This window comes from Medicago sativa, chromosome 8, assembly GCF_051527215.1.
Source record: "Medicago sativa cultivar Bolivia chromosome 8, Bolivia_mono, whole genome shotgun sequence".
Taxonomy (NCBI): Eukaryota; Viridiplantae; Streptophyta; class Magnoliopsida; order Fabales; family Fabaceae; genus Medicago; species Medicago sativa.
In genome coordinates, this window is record NC_140756.1 from 3737764 (window position 1) to 3760370 (window position 22607).

Consider the following 22607-nt stretch of genomic DNA (forward strand, 5'->3'; position numbering starts at 1 on the left):
GATCGAGGAGAGTAAGAGAGCATTTTATCCTATTATTTGGATTTGTGTTTGAGAAGTGAGATTAAATTACTCTAAACGTGCTTTAGTGATAAATATTGATATTTGACTAATTTGTCATTTACATCCATCGACTTATTCTCTATTTGACTATGTTTTCAAATGCAAACAATAACTCATTGCATTTGTTGTACACGTCTGCCTATTTTTTATAGGAAATTCTATGGTGCAGTCACCCAAATGACTTTTCCAATAAAGTCAAATCTTTTAAATCAGTTTGTTCAAAAACCGGCTTTAAAAGTCTAAATAAAATATGGAATTTATTAAAGGACCAACAGGGAAGTGTATTTTACAACCCTTTATTTTATGTCCAAATTATCAAGATATTACACTAGTTAAAGCACAAATTAGATGGTGTGATAAAACGGCTGAATATTTTTTAGACAAATATTTATATGAAAGCCATGAAAATGAAGATCATTTTTTATATAATGAATATAAAGGATTAGCTCAAGATTTAAGGGATAAACTTAAAGAATTAGCTAGATGAGTGAAGAAAACAATACACTCACAACCAGAGTTAAAGCTTTGCTTGACGAAACCAAGAAATTAAATGAGAGATTTGAAAGACAAATTTCTTTTCTTGAAACCTTACCTCAAATCTATAAACAAAATAATTTGTTTACGAAAGATTATGAGCAAGGATTAGAAAGACCCCATGAAACTTGGGTAAATATGGAAAAAGATTTTCCGTGTTACAATAAAAATGAGAACCATAAATATCCTCATATATATCATTCTTTTAATCCTCAGTTAAACAATATCACTGACATGATTAATTATCTGATAAAAAATTGTTGTAAACAACATTTTTCTCTTCAAGAAGGGGGGAAGAATAAGGAAAAAATCGAAGAAAAAACCTTATTTGCTAACTATAAAAAATGAGTATAGAAGAAAACATAGAGTATCAACTCGAAAAATTAGACCAACTTATGGCTACTTTAGACATAAGTGAAAAAGATTCCATTAAGGAAGAACCCGAACCTAAAGAATTAGAAGATTTTGTCTACGACTTTAGTTCTGATGATGATTCAAAAGACGATGGAAATTTCGTTAAAATAGAACAATTAGAAATGAGCGAAAGCTCAGGAACAAAAAGAGGACCTTCTTATAATTGGAACACAGAATTCCATAGAGAATTTTCTCAAGCTAAATACCAAAGAATTCCTATGAATTATATTCCCAAACATAGTGTAAATGATGGAAGTGGGATTTTAAATATTGATTGTGTTGATAATCTTGTTCAAGCCATAAGAAATTGGTATAATAAAAATACTATCCAAATACAGTTAGATAGTGATTTAAAAGGTCTAAGCCCAAAACAAATTTTTAATTATCTTTTGTGTAGAACAGAAGGTAATGCATATAAATTTCTGGCTGAAAAACCTGAAGAAGAACAAACTGCAGAAAATAGTATGGGAATGATCAATAAAATCTTTGAATGGCTTTTAAATGAATTCAAAGGATGGCAAGATACGGTAGATTCAAATACCGCCTTTAACACTGAAAAATTATGGAGAATAATGAATTTATCCATATGTAATCCTTGTTACATAGAAAATTATATTTGTGAATTTTCACAATTATATTATGACTTAAATAAGGATACCAGAGAAAACCAAAAGGTTGTTGAATTATTTTACCAAAAATTACCTATGTCAATGTCCCAAATAATTCAAACCGAATTTAATAGTGCAGTTTCCTCAGGAAAGGTTAAAGACACTTTAGGAGCTAGAATTTCTATCCTTAGAAATTGGATGCAAGAACAGTGCCTAAAGAAACAATCAAAACGAGATGCACGAATAGGATTGTGCTGCGATAGAATCCAAGGAAAAATTGGAGCATATGGTTGTGAAAAAACTAGGAGAAAAAGAAAATATCCTAGAAGAAAGAAATTTAAAAGATTTTCCTATGATAAAAAGAAACATAGGAAGAAAAAATTCTATAGAAGAAAAAGTGAGTACCCTAGGAAAAATAAAACCTGTCCTAAAGGTAAAAAATCATGTACATGTTGGCTATGCCATGAAACAGGACATTATGCTAATGAATGTCCAAAGAAAGTTTCTAAAGAAAAGAAACAAGTTCTAAACATGATCTATAGAATAGGTTATGAACCAGTAGAATCAGATTCAGATTCTGATTGGGAGCAACAAAGTTTCTATGAACTTTGTACAGATTCCGAAGATGAGCAAAACCAAGATTTTGAGTAAAGGAAACCCTAGTGCTACCTTTATCAAAATAAAACTTCGAAAGAAGGAAATTCTAGCCTATTTAGATACAGGCGCAACATTATGTTTCGGAAAACGAAGCATATCAAGAGATTGGAAAAGGTTAGAAAAACCCAAAGAAATAATTGTTGCAGACAAATCAAAACATCAAATATGGTTTGTTTTGAGAGACATTTCAATTACCATAGAAGGTTATGAATTTTTCATACCAACAATTTATCTTCATGATTCAGGATTAGATTTAATCATTGGAAATAACTTTTTAAAGTTATATGCACCGTTTGTGCAAAATGTTAAAACTATTTCTTTGCTTTGGAAAAATTTAGCAAACCCCAAAGAAAAGACAAAAGTGATAACAACAAAAATTATAACTAGAAATGAGATTATTCAATTAATTTCTGAAAATCTTATAAACCTAAAGAGTATTTGGGAAGAAGGAAAATTCTTTTTAAATCTTGAAGAATTAGAACAAAAACTTGATACTGTATGTTCAGAAGATCCTTTGGATAATCTGAAAAATACAAATCATGAACTTGTTACCATCAAATTACGAGATCCTAATAAGGAGATTAATGTAAAATATAAAATGCCTTATTCAGTACAAGATAAATTAGAATTTCAAAAGGATATAAAGGAACTTCAAGAAAAGAAGTTAATTACTCCATCTGCAAGTCCACATTCGGCACCCGCTTTTTATGTGACAAATCATAATGAAATAAAAAGAGGAAAAGCTAGAATGGCGATAAATTATAAGAAACTCAATGATGCTACAATCGGGGATTCTTATAAATTACCACGAAAGGATTATATTTTGCAGAAAATAAAAGGATGTGATTGGTTTTCATCCTTTGATGCAAAATCAGGATACTATCAAATTAGACTTTCAGAAGGAACTAAGCCTTTAACAGCTTTTTCATGTCCACAAGGACACTACCAATGGAATGTCCTTCCATTTGGACTAAAACAAGCACCATCTATATACCAAAGATTTATGGATAATGCTCTTGGAGGATTAGAACATATATGTTTGGCATATATTGATGACATTTTAGTTTTTACAAAAGGAACTAAAGAACAACATCTTAAAGATGTAGAAATTGTTTTAAACAGAATTTCAGAAAAGGGAATTGTTATTTCAAAAAAGAAATCACAATTAGCCAAAAAAGAAATCGAGTATTTAGGTCTTATTTTTAAAGAAAATGGCACTCTCGATTTATCTCCACATGTTCAGGAAAAGATTCAAGCTTTCCCTGATGAATTGAAAGATCGAAAACAAATTCAAAGATTTTTAGGATGTTTGAATTATATTGCCAATGAAGGATTTTTCAAAAATTTGGCAACGGAAAGAAAGATTTTACAGAAAAATATATCTGAAAAGGTTCCATGGTCATGGACTGAACAAGATACTCTAACTGTAAAAACTATTAAAAGAAAAATTAAAGTTTTACCCAGCTTATACAATCCAACTGAAAATGATTTTTTAATTGTTGAGATTGATGCTGATAAAACAACCTGGGCAGGTTGTATGAGAGCTCTACCTAATGGTAAAGCGATACTGAATCTTGATGATTCGGGAAACTATGTTGGTGATGTAACCCATCAACAAGAAATGAAAGATACTGGAGCAACCCAGTACGCTAAGTCTAGTAGCTCGAAAGAGAAATTGGACAAACTATCTGATTTATCAGAAAAATTAGTATCAAAAGATACTAAGATTGATTATTCTTATGAAAATATTAAAAATAAGATAAAAGATGAAGATCTTTTACTTTGTAAATATGTTTCAGGATCATTTACAGATACCGAACAAGGTATCCAATTCATGAATTAGAAACATTAAGTTGTTTTAAAGTTTTAACAAAATGGCAAATGGAATTAATTCCAACTAGATTTTTATTAAGAACAGATTCCAAATATGTAACCGGATTTTGGAAATATGACCTTCGCGTCAATTATAAATATGGAAGACTTGTAAGATGGCAGATGAAACTCCAACCGTTTCACCCATATATTGAATATATAAAATCTGAAAAGAATTGCTTTGCAGATGCATTGACAAGAGAATGGAAGCAGCTATAAAGACGCTACAGAATTCTCTCAGACAAAAACAGGAGCAAATTGCCTCTGCAAAAAATCGTCTAGAAACTCTTCTTTCTGAAGAGGGGGAGATGATATTAACAATTCAAAACCTTGAAAAACTTTGTAAAAAAGAAACATCAATAGTTTCAGAATCTAAAAATAGTGAAAACTGGGATCTGCTAGGTCAAGATTCTGGAAAATTCAACTACTATGTAAAATACTCAGCTCCAAAAGAGTCAAAAATCCCAATTGAATCAATAGAACCAAATGGATGGAATCCAACAAAAGAATCTTCAACAAACCCAACAACTGTCCTTGCAGAATTACCAAAGACATCTTGGGCTGACAAAGTCGAAGAAGATGAAAGAAAAAATGGAAAAGAAGAAGAATCCATTGATCAGCAAATAAGCCAAAAAATTGATAGTCAACTTGGAGGCAAGAAAATGGCTTATGTAGTTTTTGATGGACCCATGAAAGGAATCTACCAAAACTGGGAAACCACAAAACTCCATACACAAGGCAAAAATGTCAGATACAAGGGTTATGAAATTCTTGAGAAAGCAAAAGCAGCCTACAACGCTGTTTACAAAGAAGTTGCAACAGCCAATAACATAGTCCAACCATCAAAAATGGAGACTAAAAAGAAGATATTTGTAGATAAAATTATCTATGGAGAAAGACAGTTCGTCAAAGAAGTCACCATTGGAGACTACTACAAAAACTGGAGATGGCTAACCAACTATTCAGAAGAATTAAAAGCAGAATGTTTTTATCCTAGCAACAATGGGATAGAAGTCAAAGCTGTAACAGTTCCAGGCATAGGCAAGGAATTGGTAAGATCATTCTATGATTGTGGAATGATTAAAACAATGTATCTTCAAGAAAACACAGGAAAGAAGATCCATGAATTAGAACTTCTTCCAAAAGATATAGGCGATATCGCTTATAAATTCAACAATAACTTTGCAAAAGGTAAAGAGTTCTTTTTATCTTTTACTTCAACTTATCCATGGTTTGAAGACGATGAAGTTATTAAAGCCAGACACTTAATCAAGATTGGCATTTCAAATCATTCATATCCAACAAATGATGATAGAGATGTAGATCCAAGACCAGAATGCTTTTTGCATCAAATGGAAAAATTCTATGATACTCTCATCAGATTTGGAGTAAAATTACCAAACTTTAGGGTAATTACTGCAAAGGAAAGCTTTCTAGTCTATAGTGACTCAAGAAAACAAGCAAGAGAAGAACACCTTCAGCAAATTCTAAAGTTTGAAGAAAACTTTAGTGGGCTTGAAGCAGACTTGGGCCATCTACCCGACCCAATTCAACAGGAATGTTGCCGACACTTTCAAAAATACAAAGGACACCAATGCAAGTGGTGTGCAAAGGACATGAATATCGTGGCCGACAAAGAATCGTTGTATGACAGTGACATATCACCAAACAACGAAGAAAATGTAGAAAGTTAGTGGGCATGGGACCCATTTAGAGATAAGCCTTATCTCTAAGGCAATTATGTAACATATTTTTCTACGTTTTCTTTTTCTTTTTGTCTTGTCATTTCTTTTTCGTGTGCTGTAAAGGAAAGGGACGTTGTGCCAATTATGAAGGCCAACTTGTGAGTCTCTCATCCTATAAATAAGAGCCTCGAAGCTCATTTGTAAGTACCATGAATTGAAGCAATATAAGTTATATCGTTTGATATGAGCTTGCCTCTTAGTTTTAAGAACTAGTGGTCCTATAGTGGTAAAACACTATAGCTGAGAATTCTTGAGGTAATACTCTGGAGGAATTCGCCCTGAGTTGGGAAAAACTCAAACACAAGCAGAAAAAACTGCTGAAGAAATCAAATTGCTGAAGCAAACCAACCATATTTCTGAAGAAATAATCAGGTATGACTTTATTGCATATTAAACATGACTGAAATTTCATATTTTGAAGGAACATCTAGTTATTATGCTGATAGCATAATAGATAATAAAATAGAAGAAGCAGATTTATCTTTAACTGCTGAAGAAAATTTTAAAAGAAAATTTAGTAAATTGAGAGAATTTCTTTCAAGAAAAGATATTCTGAAATTCGGAATAGTAACAGGAGAAGAAGCAATTCCTATTGAAACAACTAATGGGAAAATAGCTATATCCACTATAAACAAAGAACAAATCATAAAGAGACTTGAAACGTTTTCCGAAAACAAAAGAAGAAAAATTGGTTATATTCATATATCAACCATTCAATTCTTAATCAAAAGTACCTTCATGAAAGGTATTAATTCACCCTTAGAAATAGCCCTAGAAGACTCTAGGATTTTAGATAAAAATCATGCAATGATTGCAAAAGGAAAATGTAATCTTAAAGATGGAAAAATAAAATTTGATATAAATTTACAAATAGGATTATCCCTAAAAGATATAGATCTAGATAGATCCATAGTTTTTCATTATAAAATGGAAAATCCAAAATTCATGAAAGAAGGTAATCATCCTTTTACAATTTATTATAGAATTAATTATGCTCTGAGTAATTCACATCATAGTATAGAATTCTTAGGAAAAGATACAATTCATATTGATGAATTGTTTAAACCATTAGTCTCTCTGGAATCACCAATCTATAAAAATTTCGCAAGAAATAGCTTTTCATTAATAAAAGCAGAAAAGAATCTGTTTGAAGAAACAGAAAAACCATTGCTTAAAAGCCAAAGTCTTCGAATGACAGATTTTAATAAACCATTAAGTTCTCAAAACATATTTTAAGATGATGCCTCATCCTTAAATAACACTTCATTCGAACCTCCTAGAAAGGATTTCGAAATAAGCAGAGAAAAAGAGCTTAAGGATCTGCATGATTCTATAAAAACTCTATCGATACAGGTTAATAAGATTAATCAAAGACTATAAAAAGTCAAAATGCCTGGATTAAATCTAAAAACAGAGTTACAACTCTATAAGCAAAAACTAGAAGAAATAATTTTTGAAATAAATTATCAAAATACAAGAATTATGTTAAAACAAATTCTTTTTGCTTCAAAAGATTTAATAATCTACCATGTAGGTTCTATTTCTAAGTTATTAGAAGAAATAGAAGATTTGAATACTCTTACAAGTATTCAGCAAGAAAAAGCAAAAATGCTTTTAGAACCCTTTCAAGGTTTAACAAAAATCGAGAAAATGTTAAAACAAATAAAAACCGAACAAATGTTAGAACAAGAAAATCTCCGCTGGAGAATCCACCAATAAATATGCCTGGTTTAACATTAAAAGAAGAACTAAGGATATTTAAAACTAGGTTGCAACATCTAGTAAGTGACATAGAATGGTATTATGATCTAATAACATTCAAACAAATAATGTATAAAGCTCAATCTTTAATGAAAACGCATATAGATCTAATTGAAGATCTAGAAAATGAAATTGAAGAAAGTTCCGTCAACAACTCTATCCAAAAAATAGAGATTCAAAGAAAAAGAGCAAAAATACTTCTACAACCTTTTCAAGGTTTAGATAATATCGAGAAACTTCTAAAAGAAGCTCGAGAAAAATCCGCAAGAAACCCCACTCCAAATCTGGTATCAGAGCCGGAATACAATCCTGAGGGATAATAATGAAAACAAAAATAAAAAAGAAATTAAAAATATCTTTTTTCTTAAAACAAAAGCTTTTTAAAATCGTTTTTCCAAATAACCGATTTAAAAAGACATCCACGTGGCACTCTCCCATCAAGCCACATAAGCGACTTTTCCAAAAAAGTCACAAAAGCAACTTCACCATAGAAGCCCCCATTTTTTATTCCATTGAAAAAAGAACTAGTGTTTTTACTTGTGCGATGCACAGATAACTTTATTTGTGATTGATTGTTATAGAATATATTTTATCGTTAATCATATCTATTAAATATAATTTCTTTTTGCATTTTAAAATTGGTACATCAATTTTGCACAACTTTCAAGATAATTATACTCCCGGTTACTATTATAAGCAAAAGTCAACTTTTTAGGTTCATTTAATAAATGATGTATTTGGTCTATATTATTGACCAAATACATCATTTATTGAATGAATCTAAAAAATTGATTTTTGCTTATAATAGTGACCGGAGGGAATATGCTATATAGGACAATTCTTGTCCTTTTTTTTTTACCATTTTGCCCTTATGGGGGTATTTTGGTAAATTTGTAAATGCTGCCTTCCCCCATATATATATGGAGTGGTATGATTTCATTGTTATATTTCCTCACTCTCCCTTCACTCTCACGGCTTTCTCTCCCTTTCACCATCCTACACCAAAGTCCAATCCAAACTCACAAATCATCATATGCAAGAAGAATTTGGTAATGGGTAGTTCTTTGTATGGCTATAGAAGTTAAGGAAAGTTGGCGAAGAAGAATAAAGGAGATAAAGGGGATAAAATTGAAATTAGGGTTCTTGAAGAAATTGATGAAATTGAGGAAAAGCTAGAATTAATGAGAAAGCAAGGAACTGATGAAGTTAGGAGCAAGAAAAGATTAATTGTGCTTGAATCATCAACCTAGAATTAAAGGTGGGTTCCCTTTCCCTCATTCCTCATGCATGATTTAGGGTTTTGACAATTGGGAATTGTAGTTTGGGAATAATAGAACATGTTTCATGCATAGAAATCTTAGTAGATGAAGTTGTTGCATGTTGAATCAGTGTGTTTGCATTTGATTGAAATTGGCATGGATGTTAGTGCTAATCTTATTATTGAATGTTACTTTTATACTATTATATCATGATAATAATGTTTTAGATTAAGAAATGTAAAAGTAGAATCAATTGAGTAAGTAAGAGAAAGTAAAATTCTGCAATTTGCAGATTGGATACCCTGTTAGTAAATTGAGCATAGTTTTTTATACAAAGATCATTTGAGAGTGAAACTTGAACCATTGCAAAGTAGACAAAAATATCTACAGAATACGCTCAAGAATCGTTGAATTACATTGAGTAAAGTATGAGCAATTCAGGTTTCAAGTTGAGTTAAAGTTTCTGCCCTGTTTCTGTATATATGCAAGTTCTTTGATAAAACTGTATGAATTAGATTGTTAAACACCAAAGATAAAATAATATTTATAAACTATACATTCTAAGCTTTCCAGGGAATGTTCGTTTACTCAATTTGGACGTCGTTTGATATTTTAATTAAAAAGACGAAGTTGAGCTCTGACTATTGTAAACTGAATTTTAGGACTGGTTTGGTAGAACTATATGAATACAAGGCATTTGATAAATTTATATCAGAACTTGTGATTAGTGTAGAAGTTGATTGTGATTATGAAACTTAATCTAGAAGAGAATCTCAAATGACGTAAGTGAACACAATGCGCTGCATTGTGTAGTAAGGTAATGTATGATAATAAACTTGTAGTATTTAATAGTTGTTTGATGTACAATTAAGTAGACTAATGTATTATATTAGTAGTAGTTGCAATATAAATTTATTATGTATATAATAAATTTGCTTATTTGTTATTTTAATAAATCTTGACAGGTTTAGTTTTGAATGTTTGTTATTAGTATTAGTGTTAATGATTAGAAATGAAATAAGAACATTGGTTAAGATGTTTTCTTATTTTAATTTTCAGGTTGAAGATTTTTGTTGGAGTTGCTGCAAAATCTGGTGGAACATGAATCAGTTAATATTCATGAATAAAAACTTCATCCAGTGGAAGTAAGGCAATTGTGTATCTGATCTGATAAAATTTGATATGTGGTGTGATACAGGATGTTGCTTTAGTCTTGGTTTCAATGTTCTGTAATATTTCTGCATATGTGCATACTTTGATTGAGCTTTTAGTTGATCTGCATATTTCTGAAATTAGGCAATTGTGCATAGTTTCTATCTACAGTTACATTGCATTCATTAATGAATTTACTAAACTCATAATGAGTCTGATCATGTTGCACTTATTCATGTTAGAACACTTGGTTGATGTAATAAAGAATGTATAATTAAATGCAGAAAAAATAATCATGAAGTGAATCTAATCTTAGCAAGACTTTTTAGGAGAAGAGTGCTTTCTGGGGGTCTAAGGAGTAGCAGAAATGATTTTATGTTTAACACATCTGTTTATGTGTTGATTGGGACTAAAAGTAGAAGTCTCATTTTCTGTGCTTTAATCTGTATTGAAATTCTTGGTGTGCTGCAATAATTTAGTAGCTTAGTAATTTGGCAAGAGTAACTGGCTTAGTAAACTTTCAGACATGAAAATTGAAGGTTTCTGAACCTAAAAAAGCTGATGCTAAAAATGCTGCACCTGCAAAACATGTGAAGGTTGTTGATCTAAAGGATGTGAAAGATGAAGATTGTGATGATGAAATTGGAAGCTCTGATGATGAGGTATTCGATAAATGTTTTGTTTAGTTGCATGTTGCTATAAGTTGTCCATTTTTGGTAGTCATACTGTCCTTCAATCTAATATATACGAAGTTGAAATGAGATAAATTTGTTAAAAGTGCTAGGGGGTTATCATATAGTGTTCTCAGCTTAGGCAAATTTCCTTCTCATCTTCAGTAAATATAAGTCTTGATTATGCATGTCTGAGCTCAACATTTTATTAATATTGTTTTGATCTTGATAATTGTAGATGGAGAATTCTGATAGTGATAGTCAAGATGAAGATGAGAGTGATGAAGATGACGAGGAAGAGACTCCTGTGAAGAAGGTAATGACACATTGCTATCATGATGTTATTTCATTTGTTATAATATTATCGTTATTACTGTGATTTGAGACAAACTTGTCATTCTGTTTTGAAGGTGGACCAAAGAAAGAAGAGGCCTAATGAATCTGCTTCAAAAACTCTAGTTTCTAAGAAAACAAAAAATGCCACTCTTGAGAAAACTGGTGAGACCAAGTTGTATTATATATTGTAATAAATATATTTTAGTATCTTTTTGTCTAATTGGACAAGTATTTGATGAATGAGATGATATATCAGTGACCTTTAGAACATTATCTTCAAGGGCATTGTGAGGTTTCGAAAAAGTATGTATGCAACCAAAAATGGGAAAAATGGACATAGATTATCAGGTTTCATTTGTGTTTATGCCTTCGTGTTTTACAATTTTATTTTACTTACATGATTCATTTGTGCAGCCTGCACCACACGGTCTGCAGCAACAGTCTGCTGCTGATTACAGTTCAGTTTATGTTCCTGCAGCATCTGTTATTGCTGAACCGCATCAGATCAAGTGGCAGCCCCCTGCGAGTGGTCGATTCAAATGTAACGTTGATGCAGCTTTTTCTATCCCCCATAATCGCACCGGTGTTGGTATTTGTCTTCGAGACGACGAAGGGACTTTTGTTCTTGCCAAAACTGTGCATGGAAGCATTGCCGGTTCGCTCCTGGGATGTAGTCTAGCCTTTGGAATGTTCAACAGCCATGACAATTTTAAGGCCTCCCATAATAGTGCAGGTGGGCAACCAGGCAATATATATTTTTTTATGTAATTTTTTTATGTTGTGTCTTTATTTTAATAGGACCATTTTTTAATAAAAAAGATGATTAATTTCATTTCATGTACTACGTTTGCAGGACAATAGCAGTGAGCATTGGATAGTAGTCAAGGTAAGAACATCAATTATTTGATGCTTGAGCCTAAATATCATGTAAACAATACTGCTACTTCAATTTCTGCATTAGCTGGTAAATATTTTTATTTTTCCGAAATTATATGATCGGATGAGGATGAAGGCTTGAAAGATGCACAGATGAGAGGGGCCTTCAGGTATTAATGTCATGAATTTATTCATATAAAATCTGATATATTTCACATAAGTTTAGTACAAAATCTAATTAAATTGTGTTCATTTATAAATTAAGCCTCTATAATCTTTGTTACTGTGTTCTTGATGCTATCAAATCATGTTCTTGATGTTATCAAATCATGGTTACAACTTACAGGACAATATCAAAGTTTTTCTTATCACTTTAGGTTTAGGATCCATATGAACCTTAATCTGTCATACTGCATCAGTTATATAGATGAATTTCATTTTCATATTAGTTATATAGTGATTAGCTGTTGGTAAAGATGTGCTATAAAGGGATGAGCTACAGTTGAAACTTTATTACTCATAATAGTTGTGTTGTATAGTGAAAAAATATTGACGCATGATATGTTTATTTTTGGAATGAGACACCGCTTCATAGAATTATGGGACCAAGATAGGGGTTTCTGGTAATGATCACTTAGTATTTAAATTTGCGGTTTGGTGCTTTCTTGGTAAACTGTTCTTGGTTTATAATGCTTCAGGAGGTGGAAAAAATTGTCAAAGCAAGGACAAAGGGTGAGACAGGAGCTGCAAAGACACTCTGTAGTCCCTTTGATCAGCCAGAACTCCCCGAAGGTATAAGCATTGTTCAAGTGGAGGTGTTAACGTGCTATTATTTTATCCTACTTCCGTCTCTTTATAACTTAAGTGTCTCATTTGAGTTGTGCATGGTTCCTAAGAAAATGTTTAGTTGAGTTGATATCAATGATAAAATGTATTTCATTTACTAAAACTTTAGTAATATTTGACAAGTAAAAATTGCAAATGAGACACTTAGTGCATACTTGGGCTATTTTCTGTGTTCTATATACATATAACTATTGGCAGTGGGATGTTAAGGTTCTTTGCACACAAGATTTTGTTCATGTTTAGTTATTTTTTCTTTTGTGAACCCTTAAAAAGCTTCAAGGACTCATGCCATATATTTGTGACTTTCCTTCTCTTATTCGAATATGCCAAAAACTATGCAATTAAAAGTTGCGAAATACAGTTTCTTTTTAAAATTTTGGACATTTTTATTCTCTTTGTTATGAATATTCAAGATTGCACATCAAGAATCCCACTAATGTATAGTAGAAAACCAAAGAATTGGAGAATTTTCCTGGCATGTGCACCTGCATTTTTCTCATTTAAAAGGGCTACTGCTATGTCATGTTTGGCTGACTTGCTGTTGCGGATTTCTCAGGCCATTTTTCCGCTTATGGTGTGGTTTTGTTGCCGATTCAACTGTCATATTTTTGGTGTAACAGAACAGAATTTCGACTTCTTTTTTGGTCTGATGTAGCTAGAATTTTTGTTAATAAGGCTTTTGGTATGTGTATTGGTAACTTTCAATAATTGATTGAGTTTACATTTTTTAGTGCAAGTCTAACAGAATAAAAGTTTGGCATGTGTATGTGTAATGTAGTTGAAACAGGATTCATAATAGTCTTTCTTTCTTTCTTTCTTAAAACTATGTCTTTTGGACCACTCTTCCATATTGTTCAAGTAAGTGTAGGTTTTGATTAATTAGAGATAATGTATATATGGCTTCTTAATCTTCATGAAATTGTGAAATGTGGTGTTAAAAATGTAGTGTTTAGGTGTGTTATACCCTAATTTTGGACCTAAAAATACTTATTCAATTCTTCTTTTCTTGCATTATAAGTCATTTGAACTGTCTCTAATCAATTGCATCTTTCTCTGCATCTTATTTCAATGTTATTTGTAAAATTCACACAGAAGGGTATTTTAGTCATTTCCTGCATTCAACTCATTTTAATCTTTGAAAATTTTTTGAGTCTTTTAAATTGGTTTGTATAAGTCTTTGTTTCAATCTCATGTCAAAATTCATTTCAAAAAAATCAGTTGAGTCATTTTTTAGTCAGTTTAGCCCCTAGGGGCATTTTAGTCATTTCCTATGTCAAAATTTTTCTCAGTCTTTTAAAAATTTGTTTGAGTCTTTTCATTTGGTTAGAATAAGTCCTTATTTCAATTCTATGTCAAAATCCAGTTCAAAAATTGCATTTGAAGTCATTTTGAGTCAGTTTTGCCCCTAGGGGCATTTTGGTCTTTTCATGTGTCAAAACTCTGTTTAAACTCTTGAAATTGTCTCTGAGTCTTTTAATCTTGTTTGTATAAGTTCTTGCTTTAATTTCCTGTTAAAAATCCATTTTAAAATTGCATCTGAGTCATTTTTAGTCGTTTCAGCCCCAGGGGCATTTTGGTCATTTCACACGAAATTTCGGCAGAGAGAGGTTACTTTAAAGTACCTCATTTAGGCCATTGGTTTGTTTTAGTCCGTTTTGTCAATTTTAGTCGTTCCACTTTACGTTTATTTCAGATTACGTTTTTTAATTCAATTTTATTATTTTTTTTCATTTTTTAGTCCTAATTTCCAAAAATTGCATTTTAGTCCCTTTTCTAGTCTCAAATATTTTTTAGTCTTTCATTTCGAAATTTCTTGTTTTTAAGTCTTTTAAAAATTTACAGAATATTTTTTTATTTGCAGATTAGCCCTTTAGTTTTAAGAATTTGCAGATTGGTCCTTTTGTCCAAATTTTGTCCAGGTCATCATTCCATAACACTTGTCAGCTCATTACTGGGTCTCAGGCACAAGTGTCAGCCTATAAAAGGCCTCAATCATTGCAGAACCACACACTTCACGCCAACTCATCAAAAAATCACCACAAACACATTTCAGTTTCTCTCACTTCACCAAAACAGATCAAACCCAGAAAATTCAAGAACAACTTGAAGATTCAACAAATCTTCAAACCCTAACCGATTCAGTTACACTTCCAAACAACAGATTCATCACAAAATCCTTCAGTTTTTGCCAAATTCAACATCACGAAACCATTACATTCATCAAAATCAGTTCAATTTCATAGAACACAAGGAAATTAGCAAAATCACGTGCAAACCCTAAGAAATTTCCAGAATCACCAATTGAGCAACATCGAAGTGGATTTCGTACTAGTTCTCAGAGATTCTTCGAAGAATCATCATCATCGAACTGTGAGGACTGCAATTCAAGTGCAAATCCAGTGGATTCACACGATCACAGTCCAAGAGAGTGAGAAGAAGAAGGATCAGAAATTTTCTCAAGGATTTTCATTCGAATCTCCACTAAATCCAGGTATATTCAAAAGAATCTTCTCGTCTGCACTTTAAATCATCATCGAAGACTCAAGATTGAAAATAAACGGTGAATCGAAGTGAAAACTTCGAAGAAATTCAAAGAAAATTCGAAACGAAACCCTAAATTGAAAAGTCATGAAGATTCACCGTTTGTTTTTCAAATACGAGTTCAATTTCATAATCAGAGAAGAAAATAGAGTATGTTAGGGTTTCGTTTCATGAAAGTTGAAAACATAAGACCGAATGATTCAATCCTAGATCTACTCCGATCTAAGCTCGTTTTCAAGAAAACGTTTTCAGAATCATAAAGAGGAGAGAAAGAGCTTTAAGAAGATGTGTTCAGTTTTTAGATCGGAGTTGGTTGAGGCTCCGACGCGGCGGCGCCACCATGGGCCACCACGTCGGAGAAAGGATGTCTCGTCGGAGAAGAGAGAGTCATTTGCAGACTCTCTCTCTCTAGTCTTTGTTCTAGAGAGAGAAGGGGAGAGGGGAAATGAACCTGAACCGGTTCGAGGCCTTATATAGGCCAACGAACCGGTTCAACCCATGGTTCAGCCCTGACCCGCCTCCAAGGCCCAATTCTATGTCTGTTTGTTTGATTTGCTATGCGCCCCCCCCCCCCCATTCCTGCATGTCTTTGCAATTTTCTTGCTATATACACCCCTGCCTGTCCAAATTTGTTCACAAAAATCCTAGAAATTTTTATATGTGTTCTTGATATTTTTCTTAACATTTTTGTGACATTTTTTTGTGCTAAAGCCTGAGAAAAAATATTTGAAGCATTTTTTTTCTATTCTTGTTAAAATTAGTGATTTTCTTGCCTATTTTTCGCCTAAAAATCCTTTAAAAATTCCTAAAAAATTCCTATGTGTTCTTGATCGTTTTCTTGATATTTTTGTGATATTGTCATGTGTTGAATCTTGGTTAAAAAGTGTGTGGTATTTTCTCGTCAATTGTTTACTATTTTTGTTAAAAAATTGTGAAATTTTATATGTTTTTGTGTCTAAAAATTCTTTAAAAAATTCTAAAAATTTTCATACACATTTCTTGATAATTTTGTGGTGTTCTTGTGATAATTTTGCATATTAAAGATTGGTAAAAATAATGTGGCTAATTTTCTTACTACTTTGTGATATTTTGTGCTAAAAATGAATGAAAATTTGCTTGATTTCAATCCCAATTGCTTGATGAATATTTGTGACCTATACCACTTGATTTCATGGAGTTTTAGCTACTGTTTGTGTTTGGTATTGCTGCATAGGTGTGAATCTTGATTGGTTACTTAGTTTACAAGTTACTTGTGTAAATAAATAATGCAAATATGCTTAAGTTTGCTTCCAAAATGTCAAGTTAACCATGTTGCCTTAATTCCCATTCCAAAATTTGATTCCAAACCTTTAAAAATGTGTTGGAGTGTGAGAATTATAGGTCATATGGCTCTTGCATTCTATGAGCAAATTTTAGTCATGTTTGCACTCATTTTGCTTTATTTTGGCTTGTTTTCTATACTTTGGGCTATAGTGTCTTTCTTGCTTTATTTCTCTTGATATTATCATGTGTTACTAACCATCATTTCATGTCTCATATTCTTCATAAGCATTCTCATCTCATCTCATATTCACCTTTAGTTTCTTGTACTTTAACTTTTACCAAGGCTTAGTATGTAATAATTAGGACTTTTTGTACTTTACTTTTACGCCATTTTTAATTCTTGCAAGACCATAGAATGTAAACTAGGGCATGATGTAATAAGGACAATGGACTCTAATAATGTACACCGACACAAGCACCGACACATGCACACACACCACTTTAGGTATATAGCTAGAATATGCATGTTTAGATGTATGTTTAGGATTGTATGTTTAGATGAATGATTAGGCTTTATACTTAGGAATATCAATTTTCCAAAAAAATGTGAACAACATCACTCAAACCATTTTCCAAATAAACCTTGGGATCCAAATCCCATTGTAATTTTCCCTTTTATTTTCTTAATCAAATTTCAATGAATTGTAATCATACTTGACCTTTTTCCAAAATAACTAATCAAACCTCACAATTTCATAATCTCATGCCCTTGAGGCCTCTCTCCCTCTTATTCTTCAAAATCCCATTTTCAAACTTAAAATCAACCAACAAAAAAAAAACATTTTTGGAAGAGAACTACGGTGGATTTGATCCCTTAAACGGGTACGTAGGCAAGGAACAAAATTCCTTCAATTCAAATAAAACAAAAAATTCAAACACATTCTTCTCCCTCCAATTCTTCACTTAGAATATTCTTAGGTTTAATGAACACTTTCAAAATACCATTTAAAAATAGAGCGCACGCGTAGAAAGTAAAGACGGTTCCTATAGGATACTATAGTCGTTATGGGTGCTTAACACCTTCCCGTAGCGAAAACAACTCCCGGACCTCGATTCTCAAGGGTTTTGCTTACTTTTTCCCTTCCCAAGAAAAAATAAGATATCACCGGTTAAAAAGGTTCAAACGTAATCCATGTTTGACACCCGAAAACCAAGATAAAACAGCTGGCGACTTCACTGGGGAGATTCGAGAGTTACGCCTAGTCTTTATTTCCGCGCTTGCGCTCTTTTTTGCTTGTTTCTTTTACTTGCTTTCCTATGTGAATAAATGTTTAATTTCTTGCAAACGTGTGGGGTGAGAATATCAAAAGTCCTGCACCCGGGCTGAGTGAACTTAGGATTTAGGAGGGATATAATCGACAATTCATTCCGGGGGTTGCCTCGTGTTTTGGATTATGCGATCAATCCCACATAGCTGAGGCATTTTGGGGGTGATGTTATCGGCGCGTGTTGTCGCGTTTAGGCACTTTACTTCTAATTGTTCTATGACGCTATGAACCGTAGATAACCAAACCCATCCATGGCCATTTTCTAGGACGTAGTGCGGAGGCTAAACCGAGTGTTGTCTCGAGTTTTAGTCGTCACGCGATACTACACTCAAGTTAGACCTTCCGCGGATAATCATGGAGCGAGTGTTGTCTCGTGACACCGTGATATACATCGGAAAGGTTGCAACTTGGGAACCTTCTTAGAACCTGGTTACTATTATCCTAAAGCCCTAGATTCACCGGACACCGTGTCCACCCGTGACTCCTCGACTTTGAACTTCAACCCACCATGTTTTCTCCGAACTTGAACATAATCATGCATTCATGCATACATGCATACATGCATAAACTTTTTCCATGCATTGTTATCAAAGGGTTTAGACAAGTTGAATTTGTAAACATTGTAGGAATGAAGAAGACTAAGTCCTATAAGTTCAAGGAAGTGGATTTGGCTAGTTTGAGAGATTTGGCACTCAAAGTTGAGGATCAGACTGGTTTCCGACATCGTTACGGGGCTTTACTTACTATTCTCCATACTAATGTGGATGAGAAGCTTGTGCACACTCTAGTGCAATTCTATGATCAGGAGTATCGGTGCTTTACTTTCCCCGACTTTCAGTTGGTGCCTACTCTAGAGGCTTATTTTTCCTTGATGGGTCTATCTATTTCTAAGGGGGTGCCTTTCTCAGGACCTGAAAATCCTCCTACTCCATTGGTTATTGCCAAAGATCTCTATCTCAAGACCACCGACGTCTCCAAGAATCTTGTCACTAAAGCACGTATCCGAGGGTTCACTTCAGAGTATCTTCTTGGGAAAGCCAACCTCAATACTACTTGTCAGGACACTCTTGAGGCTATTCTTGCACTTCTCATCTATGGGCTTATTCTCTTTCCGAATCTTGATGGCTTCGTGGACATGAATGCTATTATGATCTTCCACTCCAAGAATCCGGTCCCTACTTTGCTAGCTGACACATACCATGCTATTCACGATCGTTCCGACAAAGGTCGTGGATACATTCTTTGTTGTGTGCCTCTCCTCTATAGGTGGTTTATTTCGCACCTTCCGCAGTCTTTCCACGACAATCCGGGGAATTGGTCTATTTCACAAAGGATTATGGCTCTCACTCCTAATGAAGTGGTTTGGCTCACTCCAGCTTCTAGAGTCAAGGAAATCATCTTCGGTGGAGGAAAGTTTCTTAATGTACCTCTTCTTGGTACCCGGGGTGGAATCAACTATAACCCGGAGCTCGCTTTGCGACAATTTGGTTTCCCGATGAAAGAAAAGCCCATCAATCTTGCTACCTCTCCTTACTTCTTTCACTACTCCAATGCTCCCACGGGAATAAAAGAGGATTTCATGGATGCTTGGTCCAAGCTTCGGAAGAAAGAGGTGAAGCACATGGGTGTAAGGTCCGGTGTTGCTCATGAGTCCTATACACAGTGGGTGATAAACCAAGCTGAGGAGATTGGTATGCCTTACCCCTCTATGAGATATGTGTCTGCATCTGTTCCTACCATACCTTTGCCTCTACTCCCACCTACCCAGGAGATGTATCAGGAGCATCTAGCTATGGAGAGTCGAGAGAAGCATCAGTGGAGGGCTAGATACTATGAGGCTGAGAACTTGATCATGACTTTGGATGGAAAGGGTGAGCAGCAGACTCATGAGGTCTTGACACTGAAGAAAGAGTTAGCTAAGGCTAAGAGAGAGATTGAAGAGAAAGATAGGTTGCTTATGAGAGACTCTAAGAGGGCCAGGCGTGCCCGTAACTTCTATGCACGATACTGCAGCTATGAGTCTGAGTCTGAGGATGACGCTTCCACTTCCTATGCTTGAGGATTTCTTTTTTCGTGTTTGTTATTTCCAGTTGTTTATGTTGTTTTACATTTCAAAGTCTATCCCTTGGCTTAGCATTTCAAAGGGAATCGTCTTGTAAAACTGTATGCTGGTTGTTTGTTTCCCGTTTATGATAATTGTTGTTTAGTAATGTTTACAAACTTCTAATTTGTCTAAAAACCCTTCGATAGCACAAAAAAGAGTCTTTTTGCATATGCATTAACACATTTCATGCATCATATGCATTCATTGGTCACAAAAAACTTCTCTCGTGCTCATTGCCTCCTGGTTTTGTCCGCCGCAGTCTGAAAAGTGGCTCGTGTTCGCAAAGTTTACCAACCAGATAGAATTCATCAAACAAGATTTCACAAGAGAAGGATTATGGCTAACTTTGAAGAAGAAAATGCTCAGCTCCATGCCGAATTGGCTGCTATGAAAGAAGACTTGGCTAAGGCTCATGACACTATGTCTGCTTTACTGGCTGCACAAGAACAACCAGCCACATCTGTCCCAGTTTCTACTGAAGCAATTCCATCTATCCCACTATCTACTGTGGCTACTGACGCTCGGTTTGTTATGCCCAACGGCCGTCCTTATGGGCTCTCAGCTTACTATTCTCCTAATACTGCTGCTGGTGTCTCTGGTTTTGCTGGTCAAGGACAGATTCCCGTATCCACTGCTATGCCTCAGGTGACTACTGTTGTCACTGATCCTATTGTCCACACTGTGCAACAAGTGATTGATGTCGATACTCCGCATGGACAAGATCCCGCAATGGAAGCTATGAAAAGACAGTTAAGGGAGTTGGCTGGAGAACTCCGTGAGGTCAAGGCTAGCCGTGGAAACAATGGCGTTCCTGCTAAAGCTCGTGATCTATGCTTGGTATCCCGATTTGAGGTTCCTAAGAAATTCAAAGAGCCAGAATTTGACAAATACAATGGAACTGCTTGTCCCCACAACCATGTTATCCGGTATGTCCGAAAGATGGCTAACTACGTAGATAATGACGCACTGATGATCCACTGCTTCCAAAGTAGCTTGACAGATGATGCAGCAGATTGGTACACTAGTTTGAGCAAAGACAACATCCATACTTTTGAGGAACTCGCTACTGCTTTTGAAAGCCATTATGAATTTAATACCCGTCTGAAGCCGAATAGGGACTCTCTTAAGGCTCTGTCTCAGAAGTCAGATGAAACATTCCGTGAGTATGCCCAGAGATGGAGAGGGGCAGCTGCCCGTGTTTCTCCTCGACTAGATGAGGAAGAATTAACACAGACATTCCTGAAGACTCTGAAGAAGGAATATAAAGAAAGGATGATAGTCTCTGCTCCAAACAACTTCTCCGACATGGTCACTATGGGAACTCGTCTAGAGGAGGCTGTCAGAGAAGGCATCATTGTTCTTGAGAAAGGTGAATCCTCAGCCAGTGCACCAAAGAAGTATGGTAATGGCCATCACAAGAGGAAAGAATCCGAAGTAGGGATGGTATCTGGTAACCCATCTGCAGCTGCTACACAATTGCCTTTGCCCTATCAATACATGCAATACTCTTAACATCCTTTCTTCCCGCCATTCTATCAACAGTATCCTCTGCCACCGGGTCAACCACCAGTACTCGTCAATGCCATTGCTCAACAAGTACAACAACAGCCTCCTGCTCAACAGCAACAGCAGCAACAACAGGGTCCCCGACCCAGACCTTCTTTCCCACCAATACCAATGCGGTATGCTGAGCTGCTCCCAACTTTACTTGCTAAGGGACATTGTGTCACTAGACCAGGCAAGCCTCTGCCTAATCCATTGCCTCCCAGGTTCCGGCATGATCTTACATGTGAATTCCATCAAGGCGCTCAAGGCCATGATACTGAGGGTTGCTATGCTTTGAAATATATTGTGAAAGATCTGATAGAAAAAGGAAGGTTGACCTTTGAGAATAGTGTTCCTCATGTTCTTGACAATCCACTTCCAAACCATGCTGCTGTCAATATGATCGAGGCTTTCGAAGGAATCCCCGTTCCTCAAGATGATCCCATGCTGGATGTCCGCAATGTCGTTACTCCCTTGGTACCACTACATGCCAAGCTTTGTCAAGCTTCATTGTTCAATCACGATCATGCTTCCTGTTCAGAATGTCTCCAGAATCCTATGGGCTGTCGTGTGGTGCGAGATGATATCCAGAGTCTGATGGATGACAAGCACTTAATTACCAGTGATGTATGTGTGATTGTGCCAGTGTTCCATGATTCTCCTGTTGAAATTGCATCTCATACGAGGAATGTTGAACCTTTGGTGATCAGGTTACCTGGTCCGATATCGTATACCTCTACAAAAGCAATTCCTTACAAATACAATGCAACCATGATTGAGAATGGGGTGGAGGTGCCTCTGATATCCCCAGCTACAGTTGACAATGTTGCCGGTGAAATTACAACTCTGAGAAGCGGAAAAGTCCGCCCACCCTTGTTTCAAAAGAAGGTGGTCACACCTATTGCCACCATAACTCCACCAGTTGATCCTCCCATTGACAAGAGCACTGGCCCATCAGGCCAATCTATTGAAGAGTCTAATCTGGATGAAATTCTGAGGCTTATTAAGAAGAGTGATTATAAGATTGTTGACCAG

At 34.6% G+C, this 22607-nt stretch overlaps 1 protein-coding gene across 9 annotated transcripts in view; it reads left to right on the top strand.

Moving 5' to 3' along the window:
• Positions 1-8597: 8597 nt before the first annotated feature.
• LOC146896234 (beta-galactosidase 6-like) overlaps positions 8598-22607 on the top strand; it is a 28197-nt gene continuing 14187 nt past the window's right edge. For 7 of the 9 annotated variants that reach the window (XM_085734469.1, XM_085734471.1, XM_085734470.1 and 4 more), the window contains exons 1-2: positions 11962-12115; positions 12644-12737. In XM_085734469.1, the coding sequence (XP_085590595.1) occupies positions 12099-12115; positions 12644-12737 (111 nt within the window). In that variant the 5' untranslated portion in view covers positions 11962-12098. Of the gene's footprint in view, positions 8910-9969; positions 10056-10586; positions 10725-10971; positions 11050-11143; positions 11232-11483; positions 11803-11922; positions 12116-12643; positions 12738-22607 lie in introns of those variants that run through there. The other 2 variants (XM_085734474.1, XM_085734477.1) reach the window with 2 other exon arrangements.